The sequence below is a fragment of the Medicago sativa genome, chromosome 1 (genome assembly GCF_051527215.1).
Source record: "Medicago sativa cultivar Bolivia chromosome 1, Bolivia_mono, whole genome shotgun sequence".
NCBI classification, from domain to species: domain Eukaryota; kingdom Viridiplantae; phylum Streptophyta; class Magnoliopsida; order Fabales; family Fabaceae; genus Medicago; species Medicago sativa.
Window position 1 is genome coordinate 12,524,458 of NC_140749.1, and position 25,198 is coordinate 12,549,655.

Consider the following 25,198-nt stretch of genomic DNA (forward strand, 5'->3'; position numbering starts at 1 on the left):
AAAGAGAAGCTCAACTACAAAATGTAATAAAGAAACAATGGAAATAATATTAATTAATTTCAAAATTAAAATGGTAAGCATTAATTATTAATTATAATATTACTTTTTTTTTTTTGAAGGAAATTATGATATTACTATTATTAGAAATTCATTTTTAAAGTGTACCAAAATAATTTAATTTTTTAAAAAAAATTCTATATAAAAGGAAAAGTCGTTTATTTATTTTCTCCGCATAAATAAAGAGATTAATTTTTCAACCCGGATAGGACCGTCATACTAAGGTTGAGAATAAACCAAACCAACCTACAAGAGCCTACGATCTAGTTTGTTTAGGCATAACTTGAGATGCCATATTTATTAAAAGGATTAGGCTTAACTTTTGAAAAAAAAAATTATTTAAAAAGGCTTGGGCTATCAAAAAAGCTTACGAGTCCTAATAGGCCGGTCTGTTTAAGCATAAAAATTATTTTTTATTTATACTAAAATATAATTTATTTCAAACATAAAAAACAAGAAACAACTCAAAAAATGGATCTTTGAAATATGTTTTAAGGTTTTATAGTGAAATAGACTTTTAAGTCTTGTAGTACATAGATAAATAAATAAAATAAGATAATAAATAGTTAAGGATGTCATAACAAATAAGAGTGTGTTTATCAACTAAAATATAAAAGAATGAGCATGACAATTTCAGTTGTACTAAGATGTTTGATTGTAAAACTAGCAAAAGATTGGACAAACCAAAGATAAAGGACAAAAGAACAATTAAATTTGCTGTCTTTCACTAAACTACATAACAACTTTTTATCTCAATTACAAGTTATCTGAGAAACTAAAATAATTTTTGAACAAGACAAAAAAAAATTCAATACATCACAAGTTTGTTATGAGTGATTATGTTTTAGATTGTTTTGTTCTATCGTGTACTTACATTTTTAGCAAATAAAATGCATCGTAATTTTTCATATAAATAGTAATAATTTTTTATAAAAAAAACTAAAATATGTGACGGAAGTCTACATATATTTATTGCTTAGACCGACTAGTGATGATGTCCTTTAAAGTCATTTAAAAAATTATTTGAAAATTAATCACGTTGAATCGAATTTTCTTCGAAAACGAAAAGACAAGTAAGAAATGTCATAGATTTGAATTGAATATTATGTGTTCATTTTCTTGGCAACAAGGTAATGTAATTGTGTACTAGAAGACTTTCTGGAAGGTGGAAACTACTAAACTAGTGCCTTTTTCTTTTGTTGACCCTTTTATGTTCGTAGAATTAGACTCCAAGCAAAGTACAAAACGCGTTTGTATAAGCACTTTACATGTGTCACATGTTTGGTCATCCACTTCACCCCCCCTTGTTTGTTCATATGTTATTTTTCTCTTATTGGATCGGTTTGTTAAAATACATGTTTTGCTTGGCTATGGATTTTAGAATCAACTACGATAATTAAGTGAGTAAATCACCATTTGCTTGTTGAGATTAGGGGTTGGATATTTAACCTCATGAAATTTATGAATAGAAAATAAATATATTAATTTGTATCTAATTTAGTGTTAAATGAGTTTATGAATTATATCATTTGTTGTCCAACTAATACTTACAAATTAATAGAAGCATCAAGTTGTTTAACATTATTCAAAATTAATGTCATTTTTGTCCTATTCGCAAATTTTAAGAGTGTATAAAAAACAAAGCATTTTGATAGAGCCCTTATAATTTCATGAGATGAATTTAGATTTACTCATAATTAATCAGACAAAAAGACATTTTGATACCAAATATTACTATGTTTTTGAATGTATCAAAAACACATTCCCAAGTATTATTTTCGTTACTAATTTTATGGGTTAAATTTACTAACAAAAGACATATTCAAATATTAAACTAATGTCTTGTAAAATAAAAGTACTAAACTAATGAACTAAAGATAAAGTTGAGAATAAGAATGACAAATAAATAGGATTTGGAAAAGATGGGATTAAGCTAGATTTGTCAAAGTTTAAATACAGTTGGATCAAAATATTTAAAACCTAAGTCGGACATATTATCTATTATAGAATTGCTTTATATATGAGTTTGACATTTTTTTTAAAGTATGACCTATTACCCGATCGTCATAAACTAATAACAATACGAGTATGTCTGCCCTGTTTGGTTGATCTCACAATGATTAACTCTAGCGGTCTAATTGAAAGTGAGATAAACCGATAACAATACGAGCATGTCTACCCATTTGGTTTGCCTTGCATTGATCAATTTTAATGGTCGAGTCGAAAGTGAGATAAACTCATTAAAAAGAAAAATCTATGATTCACACTCCATCACCAAAGAAGAAAAACTTATTAAGTTTCTTATGTATAAGAGAAGATAAGATGTTTAACTATAAAAAATTAATTTTGTACCCCTAAAAATATAAGTCTTTTTGCTATCACACACTTAAACATGCTCAGAGTCATCATGACGGCCGCTTCTATTGTCGACAATACTCCATTTGATCACTATTATAAATAAAAAACAATTTTTTTAGATTCAATGAATAACTCATGCATCTAACCATATAAAAAATAAATCTAAAAATTATTCAATAAATCTAAAAAACGATTTTTTATTTATAACAGTGATCAGAATGAAAATACCATATTTTAAGAATATTAGATTGAACAATGAACAAACTTATGGATGTTAATGTAACCATGGTTTGGAAACATAGGATCATCACCCCATTTTTTCTTGATTAGCCTTCTGTCCCTAATCTCCCCCTGGGCCCAAGCTCTGTCTCCCTAATCACAACAAGTCAACAACGAAGGCAACAGTTACCTCGCATACACAAAGACACAAGGCAAACGATTTGTCGATACTTCCCTTTGTTTGTGGGAAGTTACACATTTTGTTTTTAGAAAGTACACATGTATGTGTCTATGTTATATTACTCTCGTACGTGGCTTCACATTGGTCGCTTACCATACGTAGAACAATGTTTTTTTTTTAATGTTTTATAGAGCAATGTTTTTTTAACAATGTGGGTTGAGGAGATAGATGTTGGATTTATGAATTTAATCAATTTATAAATAATTGGGTTTTAATATAATGGTCTATTATGCGTAAACATTAATTAGTTGATGAATATATGTAATTATGTTATTGTTTTTGAATGAACCATGATAGATTGACTGACTTATTTAACTAAACTGAATGTGAGGTCTCTACTCTTATATGTTGAGTATAAAAAATGTTTACTCCATTAAGTTAGTTTATCCAAGTCATCATTCCATCGATAAGAGGGCAATTACAGCTCCTCTCATGTTCCTCTCCCCATCTCTGATCTCTTGAATTCAGTAGGGATGCCCTTCAATTCACCACTATTGTTGATGTCATTTTACATATGTTGTAACTTGTATCTGCTGTTTCATGGCTAATTGTTAAATTTTCATAAAAATGACATTGGTAATTTGACTGCGTGTTAATTGGTAAAGTCTAATTAATAATTATAATATCAGGGAATCAAAAATGTGTTCTCTCGACCGGTTTATTTTTTGGTTGAGTTCATTTAACACTTGAAAATAATCGTTTGGTTTATTGGTAGATCATTATTTTTGTGATCACAATCACATATTCAAATTATTTAGGCGGACACATAGATACACACAATTTAATTATTTTTATAATAATTCTTTCTTTCAAAAAAAATATTTTGATATAAAAAAAAAAGTTGATTCTTTTCTTTCTACATTTTCTTGTTTATGTATGTCTAAATAATTTAGGTTTGGTTTCGTGGCCGCACAAACGTTGTTCATCCAATGTATATGCACTTTCTCATCCTATTTAAGTGTATCTCTTATTCTTTTTATGAATATGTTAAAATAATTGTAGCAAATACGTTGTTCATCCAATGTATATGCACTTTCTCATCCTATTTAAGTGTATCTCTTATTCTTTTTATGAATATGTTAAAATAATTGTAGCAAATATTGCGTGAGAGAGAAAACATATTTCCTCTAAGACTGCGCAACATATTTCCCTTTTATCACGCAATATCTACTCTAAGTCTTTTAACTTAATTGGACCAGAGGTAAACACATGAGATGATAAAATGTCACACATAAAATAAGAGTAAGTGGTTGATAATGTTAGCTCTTGTGTTGGGAAATTGTTGCAGACACTTGAATAATAAGATGAAAAACATGATGTTGATGGCTGTACAAATAGATGTTAAAGTGTGTGTGGACACACCAAGTTTTAGATTCGATTTTTCTTCAAGATACTTGAGAATCTTTTTCAAGATACTTTAGAATGTTTAATGTAAATTCTATATTCATATCAAGCGTATCGATCAATGATATATTATAAAATAAAATTTCTTCAATCACTTTCGTACACTAGAGAAATAAAAACGATAGTACACCAAAAATCTCAAAAATACCTCAGAGTAGAAATATAATAAAAGCCACATACATTGCTAACAAACTTTTGGATAGCAAAATGTGAAACAAGGCGGATCAATAAAGATAAAACAATTTCCCAATTGAATTTTAAAAAAATAATAAAATAAAATTAACACAACTAGTGTCAAAAGTGTGTATTTACAAATCATAGACGAGTCTCACTAACAAGTTTCCTAAGAGATCATCTAATCAAATAAGAAAGCAATGTACTTTCATGTGGTCAAAGCAAATTTGCCACAAAAATATAAATAGATATAATTTCTCTCTAATCGTGTCCCTAAATTTTGATTGCTAATTCTTTGATTCTAATTGCGTCTTAGGATAGATGGAATGTATTTACATTTCCTAGCAGAAGTCTTTAAAGCACTTAATATATCTCTTAGGCTAGGACTACTAGTATCAAGTGTTTCTTCTGTAGAATTTGATGGGTTATTACAAAGGGAATTAAAAATTGAAGTATTTTGTGCATGGATGTTAGTGTTCTTGGGTGTTGCCAAAAAGTCATGACTTGCATTGTCTATGCTTTGAGGAGTTTCAACATTTGTATCAATGCTTGTTTCAACTGGGGTAGCTGTATCATAATCAGTTCTGGAGGTGTCCACTGAGGTATTTAAATCAACCTTTTTCTTCAAAGAGCAATTCCAATGGTTCTTGATAGAGTTTTCACTCCTGTTCAAATTTTACCCCAAAAACATTAAACATAAATTAATATATAATATTAATCAATCCCTCACTTCATAAGTCCTATAGGGATTCCAATTGTTAGAACAACATAATTTCTAAGTGTAAAATAGATCATTAGTACATAAATTTAGGGATTTGGATCCTCTCATATGCACTGTAATGATACAACAATTTTTGTTTTTTCAATTAGATCAATAATTGTTACATGAAAAAACTTTTACTGCATCGTTCTAGTGTGAGAGAGGATCCGACATGTTAACTTGTCTAGTTTTTTATTTTAATATTGTTAATTTGTCTATGTTGTATCCTAAGTACATAGCATTAAAATGGCATTCGGACCTGCTATCTTTAAGAGGGAAAAGTCACCTTTGTGTTTATCTCTCTTCTATATTGCTCTCTTACACCTTATCTATAGTTTCTTTTTCATCTTTCCCTTTCAAAAGATACACTAAAGTTACAATGACTTTCCCGCCATCAAAGTCATCGAATCTCAATCCATTAAAATGAATCCGGATCTACTACCTTTAAGACGGAAAAGTCACTATGACTTTACGTCTATCTCTCTCCTTTATTGCAACTTGTCTATGTTGTATCTTATTTTAACATGTTCAAGATATACTACCCTAAATTTTGTAAGAGGTCTGCTTAATCACTAGCAGGCCCGACCTTGGGGGAGTGCAAGGTGCTCTACCAGGCCGGACCTCCAAATGTTACGGGCCTCAAACAAAAAATTAGTCTAATATCCACCCCCCATTTAAATAAAAAAAAATATGTTACTTCTTTTTCTTTCTTCAGCACACGTTTGAGTTTTTTTTAGACTCTAGTTCTCCTTTCTGTACATAAATCTGATTACTCTCAAACCACCCCAATTTGTAAAATCACTTAATCAGTCAATTTGGAAAGCTATTTCATTGAAAGAATCACAACAATCATTTTTTTTCCGCATAAACCATTCGTTTTCCCTTCCCACAACGAAGGAGTGACAAATCCAAACGACACTGTTATGTAAATTTCATCTCTCTTTCACTTAATTATTTTTATTTCGTTTCAAGTTTAAAAGTTTTTATTCTGATTTTTTTAAATGAAGATTAGCGACAAAAAAGAAAAATTACATTTTTATTTTACTAGGTGCCTATTTTAAAAAGAGAGCCGAGCCTCTTATTTCATAGGAACGGCCCTGATCACTAGACCTATCTATGTATCCTCTCATCTATATATCTTTTTTCATAGCAAGAAATCTCCTATCAATACCTTCCATGCAGAAATTTGGCTATTTCAGCCCAACTATTCCCATATATTTTGTGAGTCTTGATTAGAGTCGACTCCTCTTCTTTGGTCCATGGAGTTTTCTTTATATCTGGATTTAAATGGTTATACCACCTAAAAGAAAAACAAAAAATGTTACTTCAAATTTTCAAAGAAAAACATAATTAAACTACTAAATGTAAATATTAGTATAAGATATGAATTGTGATTGCATTTAACATTTACCTTTCTCTACATTGTTTACCTATGCGACCTGGTAAGGACTTTGCTACCTGAGACCAATTTTTTTTCCCATTTATCTTAACAAGCTCGCTTAGTTGATTATCTTCCTGCAAACTCCAAATTCAGTGGTTAATTAAAATAGCATAATCTCCAATTTCAGTGGTTAATTATTAACATAGCATAATCTCTAAATTCAGTGATATAACTTAATTTGTACCTGTTCTGACCAAGGTCCTTTGATAAGATCAGGATTCAGAACCTTTTGCCAGCGATGCAGACATTGAACATCTGTTCTGCCAGTAACACAAGCAGCTGCAAGGGATAATGTGGTCACTAAATAAACTTAACAAACAAAATGTGATTGAACAAAAAATAATGTTTCCCATTTTCCAAATCAAATAGATTTTTTAATTGAACAGTTGTAATTTTAAAAGACTATTTCGGATTTGGATTTGCTGCAGTGACAATTCATACATTCACGTAGTAAACAGATCGGTAACTGTTGGATCGAGATCGAAAGGTGCAAAAGGTAAGCAAATTTTGATATTTTTTGAACTCTAAAACATCGATCTTGAAATTTGGACCATCCAAGCGTGAACGATACTAATACATAAGCTACCCGTGTGAGTACGTGGAATTTGTGACTGCTGTAAATCCAAATCTGACTATTTCAATAGCAAACATCAACACTCAAAATTAAGTTGTGCCTAAGAGAAGAAAGTATGAAAATTTATGGCTTTTATAACATACCTATCTTTTTCCAACTTTTTCCATTATACTTTTTCACAGCAGCAATCAAAAGTTTATCCTGTAAATGAGAAAACAAGAAAAGTGAGATTCATGACACTGTATACATGATGATGTTATTGGCAAGAAATTCTCTTTGGTTGAACAGTTTCTTGGTAAACAAGTAACTTTAAGAATTGAATGGTTTGTTGATCCTTACCTCCTTCTCTGTCCAGCCTCCTTTAGTTGATCTTCTTGTAGGACCAGTCACCCTTCTATTAGTCATGATAACAAGGAAAATGTGAGCAACAAAATAAACACATTATGATACAAACACAAATAATGATGTATTAGATTATATACTATCCACACAAATAATGCAAAACTAGAAAGGCAGTGTTCTTTTGTCTACTACTCAACAATTAAACAAACAAGTTGTTAAAACATTGCAAAGATCCCATGCATTCACATAAAGGTCATAAACTATAGAGATGAAAGTGACTCTGATAATCCAGAACTCGCTCAGGAGGTTAGTAAAGTTTGACCAATGATAATTCGAACTCTGGTGCTCTCGATCAATTCAACATTGACTAAAGTTTATTAACCACATGAGTCGAACTCGCTCAGGAGGTTAGTAAAGTTTGCTCCAATTGAAATTCTTTTTAATACTATTAGTGGCAGTCTGGCACAGAACTAATTAGTTTACCTTTTTCGCCAAACATGCGATAACTCTAGCTGGACATTAGTTTGTTCACATATGATTCATTTGTTCCGAAAGCTAAAATTAGACACTCTATCAGCTGGACATTATTTTGTTTTCATATTTGGCAATTGGAAAAACAAAATCCTATAATATTACTAACATACATAAATAGGGTTATGATATTGATATGCATATATATAGTTTAAAATTGCGGTCTACAACCGCAATCTCAGCCGCATCAGCTGTAATATAAAGATTCACAATGTAACTGCAACCTAGAATCGCAGCTAACCTATAATGTCACATAAACCTTTTTGATGTAACTGCACATGTGTCTAAGACCTTTCTAAGATTAGATTGTTTCAAGAATTTGAAGCTTTTTGACTGAATAGAAATAGAACAGGAAAACACTAACCGTTGTTGAATAGAGGCAGGTCTTTGAGTTCCAAGAACGGAATTGCTTTCTTGTTCTGAAGAACTTGATGCCCGATTCAAATCTTTGTCATGTTCCATGATTCTTTTCAAAACTATATAACAAAGAAATCAATATAACATTAAAAACCAAAGATTTTGCTCTTAAAATATGTCTATAAAATACAAACCTTTTAAGACGCAATTCAATAAGGATTCTTGAATTAATTTATATACCTGAAACGTGTTAATTGTTTTGTGTTCTCTACTATGGAAGCAAGAATCATAAAACAATTTTAGAAAACAAGGGTTAAATTAAAGGCATAATCAAAGGAAGCGTTACTGTGTGTGACTGATTGATGAAACAAAGTGGAAACGTTAAAATATTTTGTTAATTTTGTTTTTTATGTCAATGTCAATTTGTAACTGCCGCAAAGATAAATTAGGAAACCTAATATATAGGAAGTGGATAGTAGTAGAGATTAGGGTATGGACAAAGAAGTAAGGGTACAAGTGTACAACCGTACAAGGGTTGAATTTTTTTTCTTCCCAAAGTCAAATATTTTGTTTTAATTTTTTTTCTTGCTAAAGTCAAATATTTTGTTTTAATTTTTTAAAGAAGAAAAAATTATATTAAAAAGAGTCTAATATGAACCAGAACAAAAACAACATTAAGAAAAAATTATATTATACCCTTATTTGTACTTTCACCCCCGACTAAGGGTAAACATGAAAGAAAAATGATAGATATAAGGTCAAATACTATTTGCAATAGCGTCTAAAAAATAAGTTATAACTTAGTGAAATAAGTTTTAAGCTCGCGATGAAAAAATAATTACCAAAGATGTCTTTTTTTAGTCATAAAAACTTATAAACTATAAGATAGCTTATTGGTATTTGCTAATCAGACACAAGAATCTACTAATAAAGAAGGTAGACATGTTGAATAGGAAAGATAGACATGTAGAAGGTGGACCAACACATGTAGAGGAAGATAGGCTATTTGTTATGTGAAGAGCTGACTTTTTTTCTACTGCATTTCAATGATGTATTTATACTATATTTAAAGAAAGTAGACTGTTTTGGGTTGATTTTTCTCCTTCCAATTATACTCTTAAGCAAATTTGAACATAAGAATGTTATTTCGTTGGTGTCATTCAAAAATATAAGAATTTATAGTATATTTGTTATTTTTTTTTTTAAAGATATTATATTTTGTTAGTATCATTGAAAAACATGAGAATAGTTTGTTACAATATTATCATTGAAAAACATGAGTATAGTTTGTTACAATATGAAAGTGCAAAATACCTATTGTTCGTAATTTATACTCAATAGCGCAATAAGAAGAGTGAACAGACGGGCACTCCGTGCCCGTCTAAACGCTAGTTTTAGATAATCTATTTTGGATGACTTGTTTTATGATGTGTTTTGGTGATGTATTTTTTTGTGAATTGTCTTGATGATGTATCTTAGTTATCTATTATGGATGGAACATCGTTATGGTGAAGAATTATGTTTACAAACTTATTTTAGCATTATTACTATGATGGTTTTTATGAGTTGTTGTTGCATATTTCCTCCAGTGATATTTATAAACAAAAACAATTTTTTAAATTCATTTAATAACTGATGTAATTATTTAATTAATCTTAAAAAAAATTGTTTATAAATATGACCGAAGGGAGTATATTGAAGTTTTTTGAATTAAGGACCAATGTGATTTTTTTATTATCATTCAGAGTGCAAAATGCACATAAGTGACAAATTTTGAGGGGGATTTTGCCTGAATTTTATTGTAACAAAAACTAACATATTAACACACAATAATATTTTTTTTGTCAAGTAGCCTAGTGGCCTGATTCACACACATTATATGTGGAGAAGTGGAAATTCAGGGTTAAACCCTAACCCCTGCACATAATGTCTCTGGTAGCTTGGTACTAAGCTAGTTTTTTTTTTTTTTGGTCTTAGATGAAGTGGTAATCCACTGAAATTAAACTCACACACAACTGTGAGGTCCCGGGTTCGAACCCGGGTCACGACGTCCGGCCTTGCAATTTCGGCATTTGCCAGTTGAGCTAGGACTTCTAGACGGTACTAAGCTACTCTTATAGGACAATATTAACACAATTTACCTCATATATTCATTTTCTTTCAATGATGCATAATCATTTTAGACCAACAATATATACATACTTAGTGTGAACCAAATAATTTGTTCAAAACAAATAAAATACACAAAAATCATATTATATACTCCAAATAATGGAGATAATCATTTTAAACCAACAATAAATACATATTCAATGTGGGAGATTCTTTAGCACCGATTATCTTGGCTCTTTAAACTTTAGAAGAATAAACATAAAAGAGAAAAATTCAGCAGCTCCTTTCGTTAGCAAAAGCATTTATATATATCCACCACCACACTTACACTAATACTTCACAAGAACAGCATTTACTTGCTCAATTGGTTCTTCAAGCCATCGTTTTCTTTTCTAAGAAGGCAGGTGATGATCTCATAATGTGCTAATTATTATTTAATTTTGTTTTTCAATCTCTCAGGCCCAGTGCAATGCATCAAATATATGAAATAATACATTGAAATAAATTATGTTGCGATAGTAATAAATTATACTATATAAAAAGTCCCTGTTAGCATAGCTCAGTTGGCAGGGACATGCATTATTATATGCAGGGGCCGAGATTCGAACCCCGGACACCCCACTTATTCACCTTGAAAAAGATGAATTCTAGCCGCTAGGCTACTTGACAAAAAAAAATATAGTAGTACTCATTTAGATTAAATTCACCTCATCCGTTTTGAATGCATCACTACAATCTACACATGGTTCCACTCTAGTATTGTGTTTCTAACTAGTATTATAATGAAGTCAATTTGGGTAGTTCAGAGATATGAGTGTTTCATCATGTTTGGAAACGTATAATGCCTTATTATTTTCTCGTAAAAACTGTTGCATTGTTATTTGCTAATCTGAGATGAATGAAGTATAATTCATTCATATTACAACAATAGATAACTGACAATTTTATATGTGCATCATACGGGTACCGTTCTAGTAAACTACAACCCGCAAAAAGTACACCTAAAGGAAAATAAGAGAAAGACTAAAAACCAAAGTCTCAACCAACTAATCAACACAACACAACAAGGCCGGTTTTACAACTTGAAAGTTTACCTCAACTCGTTTTACTTAGGTAAACTCGACTCGTAAAATCGTACGTTGAGTTTACCTAAAATGAAAATTATATAAAATTTATTATATACATAACATATAACATACGTAAGCTAATATAAATATTGTAAATATGTCAATAGTACAAAATATGACCTCCTTAAAAAAAAGTACAAAATATGACTTAATTATAAAGGTAAAATGTATCCAAACACCAAAATAAAGCGTTATGCTCAATTTAACATTAAAATACAAAATTAACCTGCAAAATCATAAATATTGTGTGTTGTGTTGTTCGTTTAAGAAGGTTTCAGAAGAAGAAAAGACAAGACAAGGCAAGAAAATGTTAATTGTAAAGGTAAGACAAGTACTTTGGACTACTGAACTTGAAAAAAGAATTGGATTTTAACAGAAAATCGGTCGAGAAAAAAATTACCCAAAACTGAACAAGTGTGTTTTTTAAGTGTTAACTCGTAAACTCGAACGAGTTTGCCACATGTTAACTCGCTCAAACTCGTCAAACATTCCGATTTCAAGAAAAAATGATTTTACATCCGAGTTAACACGATTTTGACATCTAAAAACGTAAAGTATAAATTTACGAGTTAACTCTTGATTTGTGAAACACCGCTAAAAACTTCTAAAAAGAAACTAACAACAAAGATTTCACAACCCACTCGTTGAAGGTGTAAGAATGGCCTAAAGTCTGTCTCTTTCAAAAGATAAGTATTACGTAAAGCCTTATTTATTATTTTTATCAAGAGAGTGGATAAATTATCAAAATCAAAATAAGGTCATAAAAGACATATGTATGTGTTTGAACCATTTTTTTTGAATGGCAAAATATATTATATATAAATAGGGGATTAGATCTCAAGAATTACACCAAAAAGAAAATAAAAATACACCAAAACACCCAGCGAAAAATCAACAATTAATTTTCCAACAACACTAACGGAGATAAAAAAAAAGCAGCCGACGATGACTTGTAGCATCAAACGATCAGATTCGCCCACCCTCAACTTCCGATAAGTCGGAGGAGCCACCAAAAAGCCTAAAAGAACTTGCGTCAAAAAACTAGTCCGGTCTCGAATCAAAAGTGATCGATCCACCAAACTCCCGATACCAATCAATAAGGTACCCCTCAACTCACGATCCACCAGAGCAGACACCTAAACCTGTCCAAACTCGGCCCACCATTCTATTTGGGAGTTTAAGAGGGAAGTGTTTTAGAAAGAAAGGAAGAAAAATTGAAGGAACGATAGTCCTCAATTTGAATGAGGAAGTTTATTTTTCTCTATATTACAATTACAATGGGGAAATTTTAGAAGGCTTAAAAATATTCTTCGGTCTCATAAGTCCTAGCTAAACTGACAGAAATGTCAAAATTGTTAGGCCGGACGTCATGACCGGGGTTCGAACCCCGATACCTCCACTTTGTGTGTGTGAGTTTATGATGGCTTTGCCATCTCTTCTATCTACCAAAAAAAAAATATTCTTCAAATCATATATATGTTCTTACATGAAACAGGTCAAATAATTTTCAATAATAAGTGAGGTCTAAAACTCCAAAAAAAAAAAAAAAGTGAGGTCTAAAACAAGTGTTAAAATATGAAGTCTTTTTTCCTAAAAAAAAAAAATAATATGAAGTCTTTTTGGTTTGTATATGTGATCTTTTTAATAGCCTAACCTTTTAGACGATCATGTTGTTATAAAACTCTTAATGAAGAATATATTAATCATAAAAGATTTATTCCTTTTATCTACAAAAACATTGTCTCAAAAAAAAATAAAAGATTTCTCTCTCATCTCCTCCCCTCTTATTTCCCCAAAGTCATCCTTTCTCCCACATCCTTTCTCCCACACACAAACGGCCCTAAATTGGTATCACTTCCTTTAACTCTTTTAGCTTGTCATTCATATCCCTTGCCACGGAAATCGGATGAATGTGATCATGTAAAATGATCTAAGGTATATCAGTTGTTGGAGATTAATAATTCTTATTGTAACTAGGCTTAGTTTTACTTTACGAATCAAAATCTAGCTAGCTTATCAAAAAAATCAGTTTAATTCTCTCAAAAAAAAAAATCAGTTTAATGATAAAAGCGTTTCTACTATAATCGTTGACTAAATTATTTATCCATACATGAAATAATCAATAATCTAAAATATAATAGATGCAAACTTATAACTCATCTACTATAATAGTCTACCGCAGAAATAAATCCAAATTTAACTTAAGTTGAAATTCAAAATGCATATGTTTCAAACATAATAACCATTGTTATTGTTGCTTATTTGTTTCAAAGAAATTTCTAGACCAATACAAGAAATGTTGGTATAACTACCAACTATTATTCTCGGTCAAAAAAAAAAAAACTACCAATTATTATTTTATTCCTTCACTCACTTATTTTATTCTCTCCATCCACCAATCTGACTTTGCCCTAGCCAAGTTCAGTACCGCCCACCCTGCAACCAAAATTTCAAAAGAATTAAATTGAGTTTAGCAAATAGCACACACAATAAGCATCATAATTACATAAAAACACAGGGTAAAATATATTTTAGGACCTACTTTTCCACATATATATTTACAAATTTGGACAGAAAAACATCTTTTTTTCTTCGCATTCAAATGGATAAATTCAAACAAAACAATGTTTTTTCTCCATCTGAATGGATAAATTTGGACCGGAGCGATTTTTAAAACCTATAGGGTGGAAAAAGAAGCTCTCAAACTTATAATTAAAAAAATTTACCTCATTGTAGTACCAAATTTTTTTTTTTTACCTCAGGATGAAAAGTGAGAGCCACATGAACCTCTCCACAGTAATTCTGCTGCTTCACAACATTATAAGCAGTTTCTGGTATGCTCCCATACTCAAGAACTGGTCCCAAATGAATTCTGCATATGTTTGGAATTAATTCATTAATCATTTTATTCCAAAATACATAGGTTCTTGCATTATTAAAAACAATCATACATCGTTACATTGTATGTAATAGGTTTTACATGGAAATAAAATTGCACTAGATGACATATTCAGGTTCAGGTCATGGTTCCCTAGCTATATGATGGAAAAAGAACGTAAAACATGACAGAGTATTAAAACAGTTAACTCACAAGTATCTAATTACCAAAAAAACTAATAACTTTTTTACTTATAATACTTTTAACTATATATATGTATATATATATATATATATATATATATATATATATATATATATATATATGTATATGTATGTGTGTGTATATATATATATGTATGTATGTATATACATATATATATATATGTATGTATGTGTATATATATATATATATATATATATATATATATATATATATATATATATGGGTTTCCTCCGTTTCTTTTTATAAGCAAATCTTACTTTTTAGGTTCATTTAATTGATAATGTATGTGGTTCATAATATAGACCACATACATCATTAATTGGATGAATGTAAAAAGTAAAATTTACTTATAAAAAGAAACGGAGGGAGTATATATAATTTCATTTCACCATTTTTTCCTCTTTTAATAAATAAATATGAATAGGGTCTTGCTAACAAGTGCCCTTAAGGATGCAAAAATAAAAATAATTGATAAATTTAAAGTAGAAAAAGTTACTTTTAAAGTTTCCATGCATGCACAATTTCCAAGACAAAATTTCTTCTTTGGTCTTCTTAACAAGTGCCTTAGGGCACTTGTTAGCATTTCCCATATGAATATTACTAACAAAGTAATAGTTAATATTACATTGAAAATGAAAAATAAATAAATAAAGGGTCATGTTAACTTGTGTCCTTAGGGCACATGTTAAGCAACCCAAAAATGAAAACATTTTCTTAAATTTTGTGCATTTAATTATTGAAAAGTAAAAAAGTTAAAGTCAAATGCATTAATTACAATAGAATATTTCTATTTTGAATCATTAACTTGTGCCTTGAGGGCACAGGTTAACATTTCCCATAAATAAATAAATAAACAATTTTAACTGAAAACCAACAGTTAAAAAAAAGTTAGGATAGAGTAACATACTTTACTTCACCAAGGAAGTCATCCTTGGTAAATGTGTCTTCATCCATTAGCCTCAAATTAAGCTCAGCAGCATTGTCGGAAACTGTGAAAAGGAAGCTTTCATTCCAACGGGGATTAGATCCTGCATCTATAACACATTTGAATTAATTCAATAACAATATTTTAGCAATATTCATGTCAATTGGAAATGGTAAAGACTGGAAAACAAATAGTAAAACTTACTTTTGGCTACACTACTTTTGTGCTCTTGAGATCGATAGGAGAGGATCACATAGGGATCCATTTTCTCTGCTAATATAAAAACGATATATGATAAATAAAAGTAATAATTTTTTAAAGAATAAACAATGATATATGATAAATATTGGTTATTTTAATTTGAAAATTGTTAAACTTTTGTAAGGTATTGGAATAAAAAAAAGAGTATTAAATATAGATTTTGACCAAAGTTACTCCACTCAAGCTTTGGTCAAACTTGCTTTGAAACAATAAAAATTTACCATTTTGAGTTGGAAAATGTATTTTCATTTTGGTTTTTAGAACTAAATCATCAAAATCATAATGTGGAGTGCTCGATCTTGATTTGATGATCCAGAAAGAGATATGCGTCTCAAATGTGGTTGATTCAAGGGAACCCAAGAAGGTTGATTTTTATTTTCTATATAGTTGACAAAATATGTGTTTGAGACAATCACATGATCTTGACCATCTGATCAAGATTTATCAATATTTTGATTTTGATAAATCAAAGCACAAATGAAAAATTAAAATGTTAGTATTTTGATCTTTAATCATGAGTGATTATAATGACAGTATGACTTTAATAAATCCAAATCGGATTTTGATTTCACGAATCCATGAATCAAACAATCAATAATGTGGACTCTTTGCATCGTCAAGATTGAAGGGTCACTTGTCAACTTAAAATTTTGGATCCGATATATCAAAGTTGATGAAACATAGATCATTTGATTTTGATTTGAAAATTCATGACCCATATCAACATCATGCATAATTCTGGACGGTAGAAAATTCAACTTTTGAGAATTAAAGCCAAAAATAATTCCACTCATTAAAAAAACTGAAAATTATACTAAACAAGAAATGATAATCATTAAACAATACACTCTCCGGTCACATTTATAAGCAAAAAAACACTTTTTTAGATACATTGAATACTTAATGTATGCAGTCATATTTATAGGCCATGTACATTAATTATTCAATGTACTTAAAAAGCTACTTTTTGCTTATAAATGTGACCGGAGGGTATATTGAATTTACAATACTTACTGATCAAATCACTGTCATGAAGGTCTTTTGCTCCGATGAGAACAACTTCAAGCGTCCCACGAGGCATCTTTGACTACAATTTTCTCTTATTAGCTAGAAATTGAAATAACTCTTTGATGAATACCCAAACCTCCTCAAGCAATTTATGAAGTGGGAGAATTAAAGGAATTAGATTTGAAGAATTAATATTGTCTTTTTCTTTTGACCAAAAAATTAATATTGTCTTGAAATTAGTGTTATTTTTAATTTCCAATTTACTTTTTTCCAATTACATTATCAATCAATAATTATTTAAAGGAGAATGTTAACCAGTGCCCCCGGGGTATTGATTAAGCAGTTAAAAGAGGTAAGATTTTATTAAAAAGTGATGTAATAATTAGTTAGTCAAAAGTAACCGTTTATATTTCTAAGACAATTTTTCTACTTTTGGATTTCTTAACCATTGTCCCGGGGGCACTGGTTAACAAGACAAGTGATAGTTCAATAGTAAGAGTTTGATATTATAAACTCAAATGACGTATTTTAAACTCCTTGAGGACGATTACGACATGATTATTCGAATCATTCCAAGATACATAGGTTCTAACATTTTTAAAAACAATCATACATGTACTCCCTCCGGTCTCATTTATAAGCAATTTTTCACTTTTTAGGTTCATTGAATAAATGATGTATGTGGTATATAATATAAACCACGTACATCTTTTATTCAATAAATCTAAAAAGTCAAAATTTGCTTATAAATGAAACAGGATGGAGTATGTAAGAAGTTATTACTAGCCAATGCTTCGATGTTTAGAAGAAAGCGAAACAAACCTTGTGCTATTAGAAGTTCATGTGGGAGTGTGTGGAAGTCATATTGGCGGCCGGGCACTAGCGGCTAAGTTACTAAGGGCAGAATATTGTTGGCCAACACTACTGCAAGACTGCATTGAATTTTTGAAAAAGTGTGACAAGTGCCAACGATTCTCTGACAAGAAGCACGCCCCTGCGAACAAATTGACCTCAATATTCTCACCCTGGCCCTTTTGTAAGTGGGTAGTTGATATAGTCGGAGCTTTCCCTATCGCGCCAGGACAACTCATGTTTTTTATAGTAGGCTTGGATTACTAAACAAAATGGGTAGAAGCAAAAGCAGTAGCCAAGATCACAGCAGAAAGAGTTAGGAGATTCTATTGGAAACAGATCATATGTCGTTTTGGACTACCCAGAGAGATCGTGTCAGACAATGGAACTCAATTTGCCAGCACAACAGTGGTGGATTTTTGCAAACATCTGGGAATTCAGACCAAATTTGTCTCCGTTATTCATCCCCAGGCCAACAGACAAGCAGAATCCGCCAACAAAGTAATTCTGAATGGAATTAAGAAAAAGTTGGAAGCAACCAAATGCCTTTGGGCTGAACAGCTGCATGAGGTACACGCCATAAAAATCTTTTGTCTACATTGCCATAATTATTTTACGTTATAAATATATTTTCACTTCTACAAATACTAATTCAATAAGAAACATGTATTATGGTCTTATCATACTACGCCACACTCGACAACCAAGGAAACACCGTTCACCATGGTTTCTGGCGCAGACGCCATGCTTTCCGTTGAAATAGACACACCCACCTGGCGACGTGATAATTTCTCCGAAGAAGCTAATGAAACAGGCTTAAGATGCACCATGGACATGATAGACGAAATACGCAAAAATGCCCATATCAGAGAGTTCGCCGCAAAATAGAGAGTTACTCGCCGGTATAACTCAAAGGTCATTGCCAGAGAAATGAAGGAATGCGATCTTGTCCAGAAGCAGGTGGTCGCTCCCGTACATAATTAAGGAGAAGTTGTCACATGGAGCTTACAAATTGGAGGAGCTGAAAGGTGACCCAATTCCAAGGACTTGGAACGTAGTCAACTTACGTCACTACTATAGTTGAAACATGTTACTTCTATTTATCTATTTTCTTAGTATAGACTAGGGCGAGCACAAAGTCATGCAGTTGTCGCCACCATTTTATGTTTTCGACAATCTCTTTACGCTTAGACAATTTCAGATTTTAATAAAAGAGAAGTAGGGTGGCACTCTTTTCCCCTGCAAGGGAAGAAGTTTTTAACGAGGCGCCCTATTTTTAAAATTTTCCTCTCCATGCTCAGTTCTTTTTACAACAAAGTTCTACGTGTACAACTAATTGCGTCAACCCTATGTGGCCCTGAACGCTCTGTCAACCCTTCGAGACTCTGAACAGTTTAAGTCAACCCCTCGAGGCTCTGAACAAATTGCGTCAACCCTACGAGGCCCTGAACGCCCTGTCAACCCTAAGAGGCTCTGAACAATTTTTAAAGTCAACCCTTCGAGGCTCTGAACTAACAGCGTCAACCCTACGTGGCCCTGAATGCTCTGTCAAGACTAAGAGGCTCTGAACAGTTTTTAAAGTCAACCCTACCTGGCTCTAAACTATTAGCGCTAACCCTACGTGGTCCTGAACGCCCCAACCCCACGAGACTCTGAACAGCTCTTTAAGTCAACCCTACGAGGCTTTGAACTACAGAAATCTATGAACACATGCGAAAAACGCCAATTTATGGAAACTACAAACGAATAAAACTAAAAACCGACTGTAAGAACCTAATAGGTTTAAACTTGCTTACACAACTAAAGTTCTTCTCGCCAAAAACAGAGGTATTTTACATGAAAGACATTAAATAAAATAGTGTACCAGGTCAACATGATAAAATCGAAAGAAAAAGCACTTTCTAGAAACTGGATACACCATAAGGAATCAGCAGACAAAAATGCACTACACAATAAAAATTAATACCTAGAGAGTATCGTGTCTCAGGAAGATATAGATAACCAAAATAAGTTTAAAGTTACAACCTCCCAAACGGAAGATAAAGTCAAAGTCGACAAAAGTAACAAAACATATCAGTTGTGAAGTAAAACGACACGAAAAACATCATTCTTCATCTACAAATTCCCAATCCACTAAGAACTTGACGGGATCCAACTCATCTACTTTAGCGTCCGGATTGAAGTAGAGAACCTGCTTTTTGGCTCGCTTGAAGTCGCTGTCAAAGTACAGGGCGAGCGCCCTCCTTCCTTCTTCAACAGCAGTCTTGGCAGTAGCCAGCTCCCCTTCAAGCTCAGCAGCCTTCTTCTTAAATGAGTCCCTCTCCAACACAACAACTTCCTTCTCAGCTTTAACGTCACTCGTCTCTTTCTCAGCAGCTTTCTTGTCTTTCAAAGCTTCCTTCAGCCTCTCCTCCATTCCCGCCACCTTATGTTTCCACTTCTCAACGTCTTCAGCAGCATCTTTGAGCTTCGCCTCCACATCACCATGCTTTTTTTTCCATAGCATGCCCCATTAGCAAAATCCAAAGTGCTGATACACCAACATCGGCCACCAAATCACTAAATTTGGCTTTTACGCCAGCCTCGACATCTACCGTCGCCAAGGGCACTTTCTCTGCCATATACCTACGAAAAATAAAGACAGTGCTCAAGCAACGTGTGATAGGGAACTAAAACAAAACAAAAGAACAAGTCCATACCAGCGGAAATCGATGTCGAAGTGCAAGAAAGACTCTGCCACCTGGGTACTTAGCGAAGTACTACACATCCTTGCATCCTTCCCGCCACGTTCATTAACAGCACGCGTTCGCCCTACCTAGACGCCCTTTCCAGTCTTCATCTTATTCAATTGAGAAAAGTCAATCTGATGAACTGAAACATCATCTTCCGCTGCATGACGCCGGCGGGATCGCTGGCGACATACCCATCAACAACCTTCTTGGATTCAAGATCAGCCAAGTATTTCTAACGCTTCGTACCAGTAAGTGGCAACATAGGTCCTACACCAACAAAAACAAACAAAATTTAATCAAAACACAAAAACAAAGGACTAAAAAATGAAGACATTAGACTCGAAATCACTCACACAAATGCTCCTCAAGACTTTTGATATCCCCTTCTCGATTCAGCAGATTATGAAAATCCATAAGGGGGAACTTCTCTAAAAAGCAAACCACACCCTTCTCGTAGGGCAACATCCTGTTGAAATCATAACCCATGACTGGAACAGAAGTATAAGTCCAACGAAGGGGGAATTTTGGTGCCCCTTCCACCATCACCGAAGCAGTAGACCACTCAGGTGCTCCTTGCACCCTCGCAAAGGAATCCCGCCATTCTTTCTTGAAATTGGAAGCATAAGGAGGAAAGAGATTCTTTCCCGGGCGGGCACTAATAGAAATCCATGTTCCTTTATTAACATCCTTAGTCCCGTAAAAATGGAAGAACACAGAAACTGGAGGTTCCAGGAATAGCGCCTTACGTAAGATCTCAAACCCGCGGATAAACGCCCAGCTTTTGGGGCGTATCTGCGATGGCGCCACGTTCAAAAACATCAGAACGTCCATCTCAAACGCCGTGAAGAGGATCTTCACCCCGAATTATTCCAAACCCGCCATGTACATGAGATAGGACTCGTCCAAGGCGCCCATCAATTCCTGATCACATACTCGCTCATCCAAGTCATAGGACAACCCCAACACATCTTCTTCGTTCCTAGTGGCGGAGATGTCCAACTTACTCCAAAAGAAATTGACGTCCGCCGCGTCAGAATACAACGAATACTCCCGAAGAACTTCTTTTGTGAACTAGGTCATTTTAGACTCGTCAGGAATAGGCGACAGTGATGCTCCCTCTCCAAAATCACGCGACAACGGATGAAAGGAACATATCTCTTGACAAATTTCCCCCTTAGGATCTATTCATGAGGTAGCATAGAGAAACACATAGTCACTATCACTACCTGAACTATCGATATCACTAGATACATAGTTAAACAACTTATGGCCGTAAAACCCTAATTGATATGCCTCCCAATCAATAAAACCATTTTGCCGTGTTGCATGCCTCAGGCATTCCTTCCTTAACTGATCCCTTTCAACAAAATTGGTGGGAGATATCACTTTACCCGTATCGTCACACTCCCTAATCAAAACCATTCCTAAACGACAAAGCTAAGGAGTTCAAAAGCTATAAACAAAAGAGACAAAGCAAAGGGATACCTAGAGAGATCAATGGAAGCACGAACTAGAAATCCGAGAAGCTGCTGGAAAAATGGATGCAAAAAGAAGCGAAAACGATGAAAGAGGAAATGAATGAGCAGAAATGAAGCAGTAATGCGTTTTTATAGGAGAACTAATAAAGTCTCCTTGAGAAGCGCGCTAGCCTTATCAATGAATGGAGACACGTGGAGGAAGATGCCACGATACGAACACATCATCGTCACTGAAAGGTCACGAGATTTGGACGGTTGGATCTCCAAACAAAATATGAAGCTCGCCTTTCACAGAGAATAAGAAGCTCGTCTTCCACCACGTCCGTCCACGATACAAATCATGTCGCCATAAATACAACCCTTAAGAGCCTTCTCAATGCATTACCAATACAATACAAACCATAATTACGATTATTGTACTTTTGCAAGTACACATTACCATCAAAATAACCAAAAAGTGCAACATCCTAATTTGTAACTCTAGCGTGCTTTAATTTTCAATATAGACGATAACTTGTGTCAATTTATGACCAAAACTTTTACTATTCTCCTTTGTTCCTATGAAAATTAAATTAAAATGTGGGTATTATTTAGTAAGTGTGTTTGTTGGGGTTGAGTCTGGTTTTGCCTGAAACCCGTTATTTTTTTTATGGGTTTTCTATTCTTTTAAACCATATCCACCCAACGATTCAACCCAACCCTTTTTTTTTATGAGGTTGACCGGGTTTTCCGGGTTGACCCAACCCATGTACATCCTAGTAGCGGTGTTCGGGGTGCGGTTTTGATCGATTTTGAAGCAAAATGCATCCGATCCAAAATGAAAATCACATGCAGTTCAGTTTGGTTTGGATGAATATGCTACAAAAACATATCCAAATATATGTGGTTTAATTTGGATTGTTTTTTGGATATCCAAAATGCAAAATATTTTATTTAATTTTTACTTTTTTTGAAGAATATTTTTTTTAATATTTTATATTTGGTCTTAGATGAAGTGGTAATCTACTGAAAATAAACTCACACATAACTGTGAGGTCCCGAGTTCGAACAGGGGTTACGACGTCCGACCTTGCAATTTCGGCATTTTCCAGTTGAGCTAGGACTTTTAGACAAGAATATAATTTTTATATTAAAATTAATATTACACAATCACGGTAAAATAATAGATTTGATGCAAAATATATCCAAAAATTAAATTACAGTATGAAAGTTATTGAATATTTTTGAAACATATAAAGTAATATTAATATAGATTAAATTTGTACAATATATATCACTACAAAAAAAATTATTGCAATATATAAGATTAAAAACCAACAATATACTATATATATATATATATATATATATATATATATATATATATATATATATATATATATTCATTCCTTATTTTATTTTAAGTCTCAAAACACGAATTGACACAAAAGTCCTTTCGTTACAACAATGCCACCAAGCTACGATCGTTTGAGTCAACTGCACGACTCCGTTCTTGGTGAGATCCTATCTCATTTTCCGAACGAGGATGTAGCCGCGACGGCGCTGCTATCGAAGCGGTGGAACGACCTTTGGTTGGTCGTTTCTGATTTGAAGTTTGACGCGACGGGAAAAGATGCCAACAAATTTGTTCTCAGAGTTCTTAGGGTTTTGCTTGTTCGCGATGTTGGGACGACGAATCGGTCGTTGAGCCTAAGATACGGTGTCGGCGTCGATGCGAACATCTTCAATGACGTTATAGAAGCGGCAATTGAAAGGAAGTGTCAGAGTCTTGACATGAATATGCTACAGAACCACAACCCTGTTAAATTACGCGATGCTTTGTTCAACAACGAGACTCTTGTTGAATTAAAGTTGAAGAAAGTAATTGTCTCGTACCTACCTTCAAAATTGGAACAGCTTGAAATCATTGAGTTTAGAGTCGATTGTGTTTGATTGTGCGATCGACACCGGTGTATACATTTCTGAAAAATTTGATGGGAAGTGTTTATTAAGGGGCTATCAAATTTAGGGTTTATCAAATTACAAAATGTTGTTCTAAAAATTATAAAAAGAGCGGATAGACGGACATAGAGTGACTTTCTAACGATAATAATAGTATAAAAAAGATAAAATAGTTTAATGAAGGGTAACATTGAAATATAAAAGCCACCCAATACTATATGTATCATCTTTATATAGTATTTAAGAGAAAAATGACGCAACTTAATCCCTACATAAGGCGACCGCCTTACAAGTGTCATTTGAAATATAATAAAAAAATTGACCCTAATAATATTTATAATTAAAAAGAGACATTTTGCTCATTGCAAAAGATAATTGTCCTTAAATAATTTTCTTTTTAATAAATTGTTTTTTTTCTTCTTCAACACTCAAACAATCATCATTTACATAGATATATAATTGTAACTATTTAGTAAAAAAAAAAACTAAGAACTATGTAAAGTATTTTTTTTTAATCATATGTAAAGTATATTTTGTTTATTGATTTTTTAAATATTGTTCGTAATTGTTCGTTTTCTTCTTTTTTTGTACAATGTCCGTTTTCTTCTTTAGCACTAAAAAAATCATCATTTACGTGTGTGTGTATAATTTAGAGCTCAAAATTATTAAATTTAATTAATAATTATAATTACAAAAATAACATACTAAAAATATTATGAAAATTATCCCCGTGAGTTTAGCTCAGTTGGTTGGGACAATGCATAAAATATGCAAGGTCCAGGGTTCAAATCCCAACCACTACCAAAAAAATATTATGAAAATTGATTGTGTTATTATATTTAGTGTTAATTGTTGAAATTGACCCTATAAAATACGCAATGTGTGAAAAAATAATTATGAAAATCGATTGTGTTATTATATTTAGATATTATAACCCTTTAATTTGAGTTTCTTCTTATTTTTTACCCGATAATATACGCCTGATCCAAAAAAATGATATAGATATTGAATTTTTTCATGATTTTTTCCAGACATCTTTAGGATGTTAAAACATGGTTTTGCACAAAAAAAAAAAATAGATTTAAGAAGCTCCCAACCAACTTATATGAGCGTAAATAGGCTCTTCAAGGCATCAAACCCCCAACATAGTGAGCAAAAGCTCCAGGGCATCAAGCCCTCACCCATCCTGTGAATGACTAAG

General features: G+C 32.4%; 3 protein-coding genes across 4 annotated transcripts; 1 reads left to right on the forward strand and 2 right to left on the reverse strand.

The window, feature by feature from the left end:
• Nucleotides 1-4,511: 4,511 nt before the first annotated feature.
• On the reverse strand, nucleotides 4,512-9,817 carry LOC146952754 (transcription factor MYB3R-1-like). The gene is made up of 7 exons (XM_085705191.1): nucleotides 8,466-9,817; nucleotides 7,568-7,622; nucleotides 7,372-7,429; nucleotides 6,839-6,933; nucleotides 6,625-6,728; nucleotides 6,385-6,513; nucleotides 4,512-5,118 (listed from the first exon to the last, which is right to left on the reverse strand). Exons 1-7 carry the CDS (start codon nucleotides 8,561-8,563, stop codon nucleotides 4,755-4,757), a joined length of 903 nt encoding a protein of 300 aa, XP_085561317.1. The 5' UTR covers nucleotides 8,564-9,817; the 3' UTR covers nucleotides 4,512-4,754.
• A 4,015-nt stretch (nucleotides 9,818-13,832) lies between these two features.
• On the reverse strand, nucleotides 13,833-17,138 carry LOC146952755 (elicitor-responsive protein 3-like). Of its 2 annotated transcripts, none has more exons than XM_085741867.1 (5): nucleotides 17,001-17,138; nucleotides 15,930-15,995; nucleotides 15,708-15,834; nucleotides 14,455-14,569; nucleotides 13,833-14,133 (listed from the first exon to the last, which is right to left on the reverse strand). In XM_085741867.1, exons 1-5 carry the CDS (start codon nucleotides 17,065-17,067, stop codon nucleotides 14,119-14,121), a joined length of 390 nt encoding a protein of 129 aa, XP_085597993.1. In that variant the 5' UTR covers nucleotides 17,068-17,138; the 3' UTR covers nucleotides 13,833-14,118. The 2 variants fall into 2 exon arrangements, with proteins under 2 accessions (XP_085597993.1, XP_085597940.1); XM_085741814.1 differs by having other exon boundaries at nucleotides 15,930-15,998.
• A 6,364-nt stretch (nucleotides 17,139-23,502) lies between these two features.
• Nucleotides 23,503-23,988, forward strand: LOC146952756 (F-box/FBD/LRR-repeat protein At4g26340-like). The gene has a single exon (XM_085740373.1). The coding sequence runs from the start codon at nucleotides 23,503-23,505 to the stop codon at nucleotides 23,986-23,988; it is 486 nt and encodes a 161-aa protein (XP_085596499.1).
• The last annotated feature ends 1,210 nt before the right edge of the window (nucleotides 23,989-25,198 follow it).

Excerpts from the sequence above, each read along its gene's own strand:
- LOC146952754 (XM_085705191.1), bottom strand. The coding sequence starts at position 8,563 with ATGGAACATGACAAAGATTTGAATCGGGCATCAAGTTCTTCAGAACAA. Across the intron at positions 7,623-8,465 it reads CCTGCCTCTATTCAACAACG|AAGGGTGACTGGTCCTACAA; the intron begins GTTAGTGTTTTC and ends CATGACTAATAG. Across the intron at positions 6,729-6,838 it reads AAGGACCTTGGTCAGAACAG|GAAGATAATCAACTAAGCGA; the intron begins GTACAAATTAAG and ends TGGAGTTTGCAG.
- LOC146952755 (XM_085741814.1), bottom strand. The coding sequence starts at position 17,067 with ATGCCTCGTGGGACGCTTGAAGTTGTTCTCATCGGAGCAAAAGACCTT. Across the intron at positions 15,999-17,000 it reads TCATGACAGTGATTTGATCA|CAGAGAAAATGGATCCCTAT; the intron begins GTAAGTATTGTA and ends TTTTTATATTAG. Across the intron at positions 15,835-15,929 it reads CAAAAGTAGTGTAGCCAAAA|ATGCAGGATCTAATCCCCGT; the intron begins GTAAGTTTTACT and ends AATGTGTTATAG.
- LOC146952756 (XM_085740373.1), top strand. The coding sequence starts at position 23,503 with ATGCCACCAAGCTACGATCGTTTGAGTCAACTGCACGACTCCGTTCTT.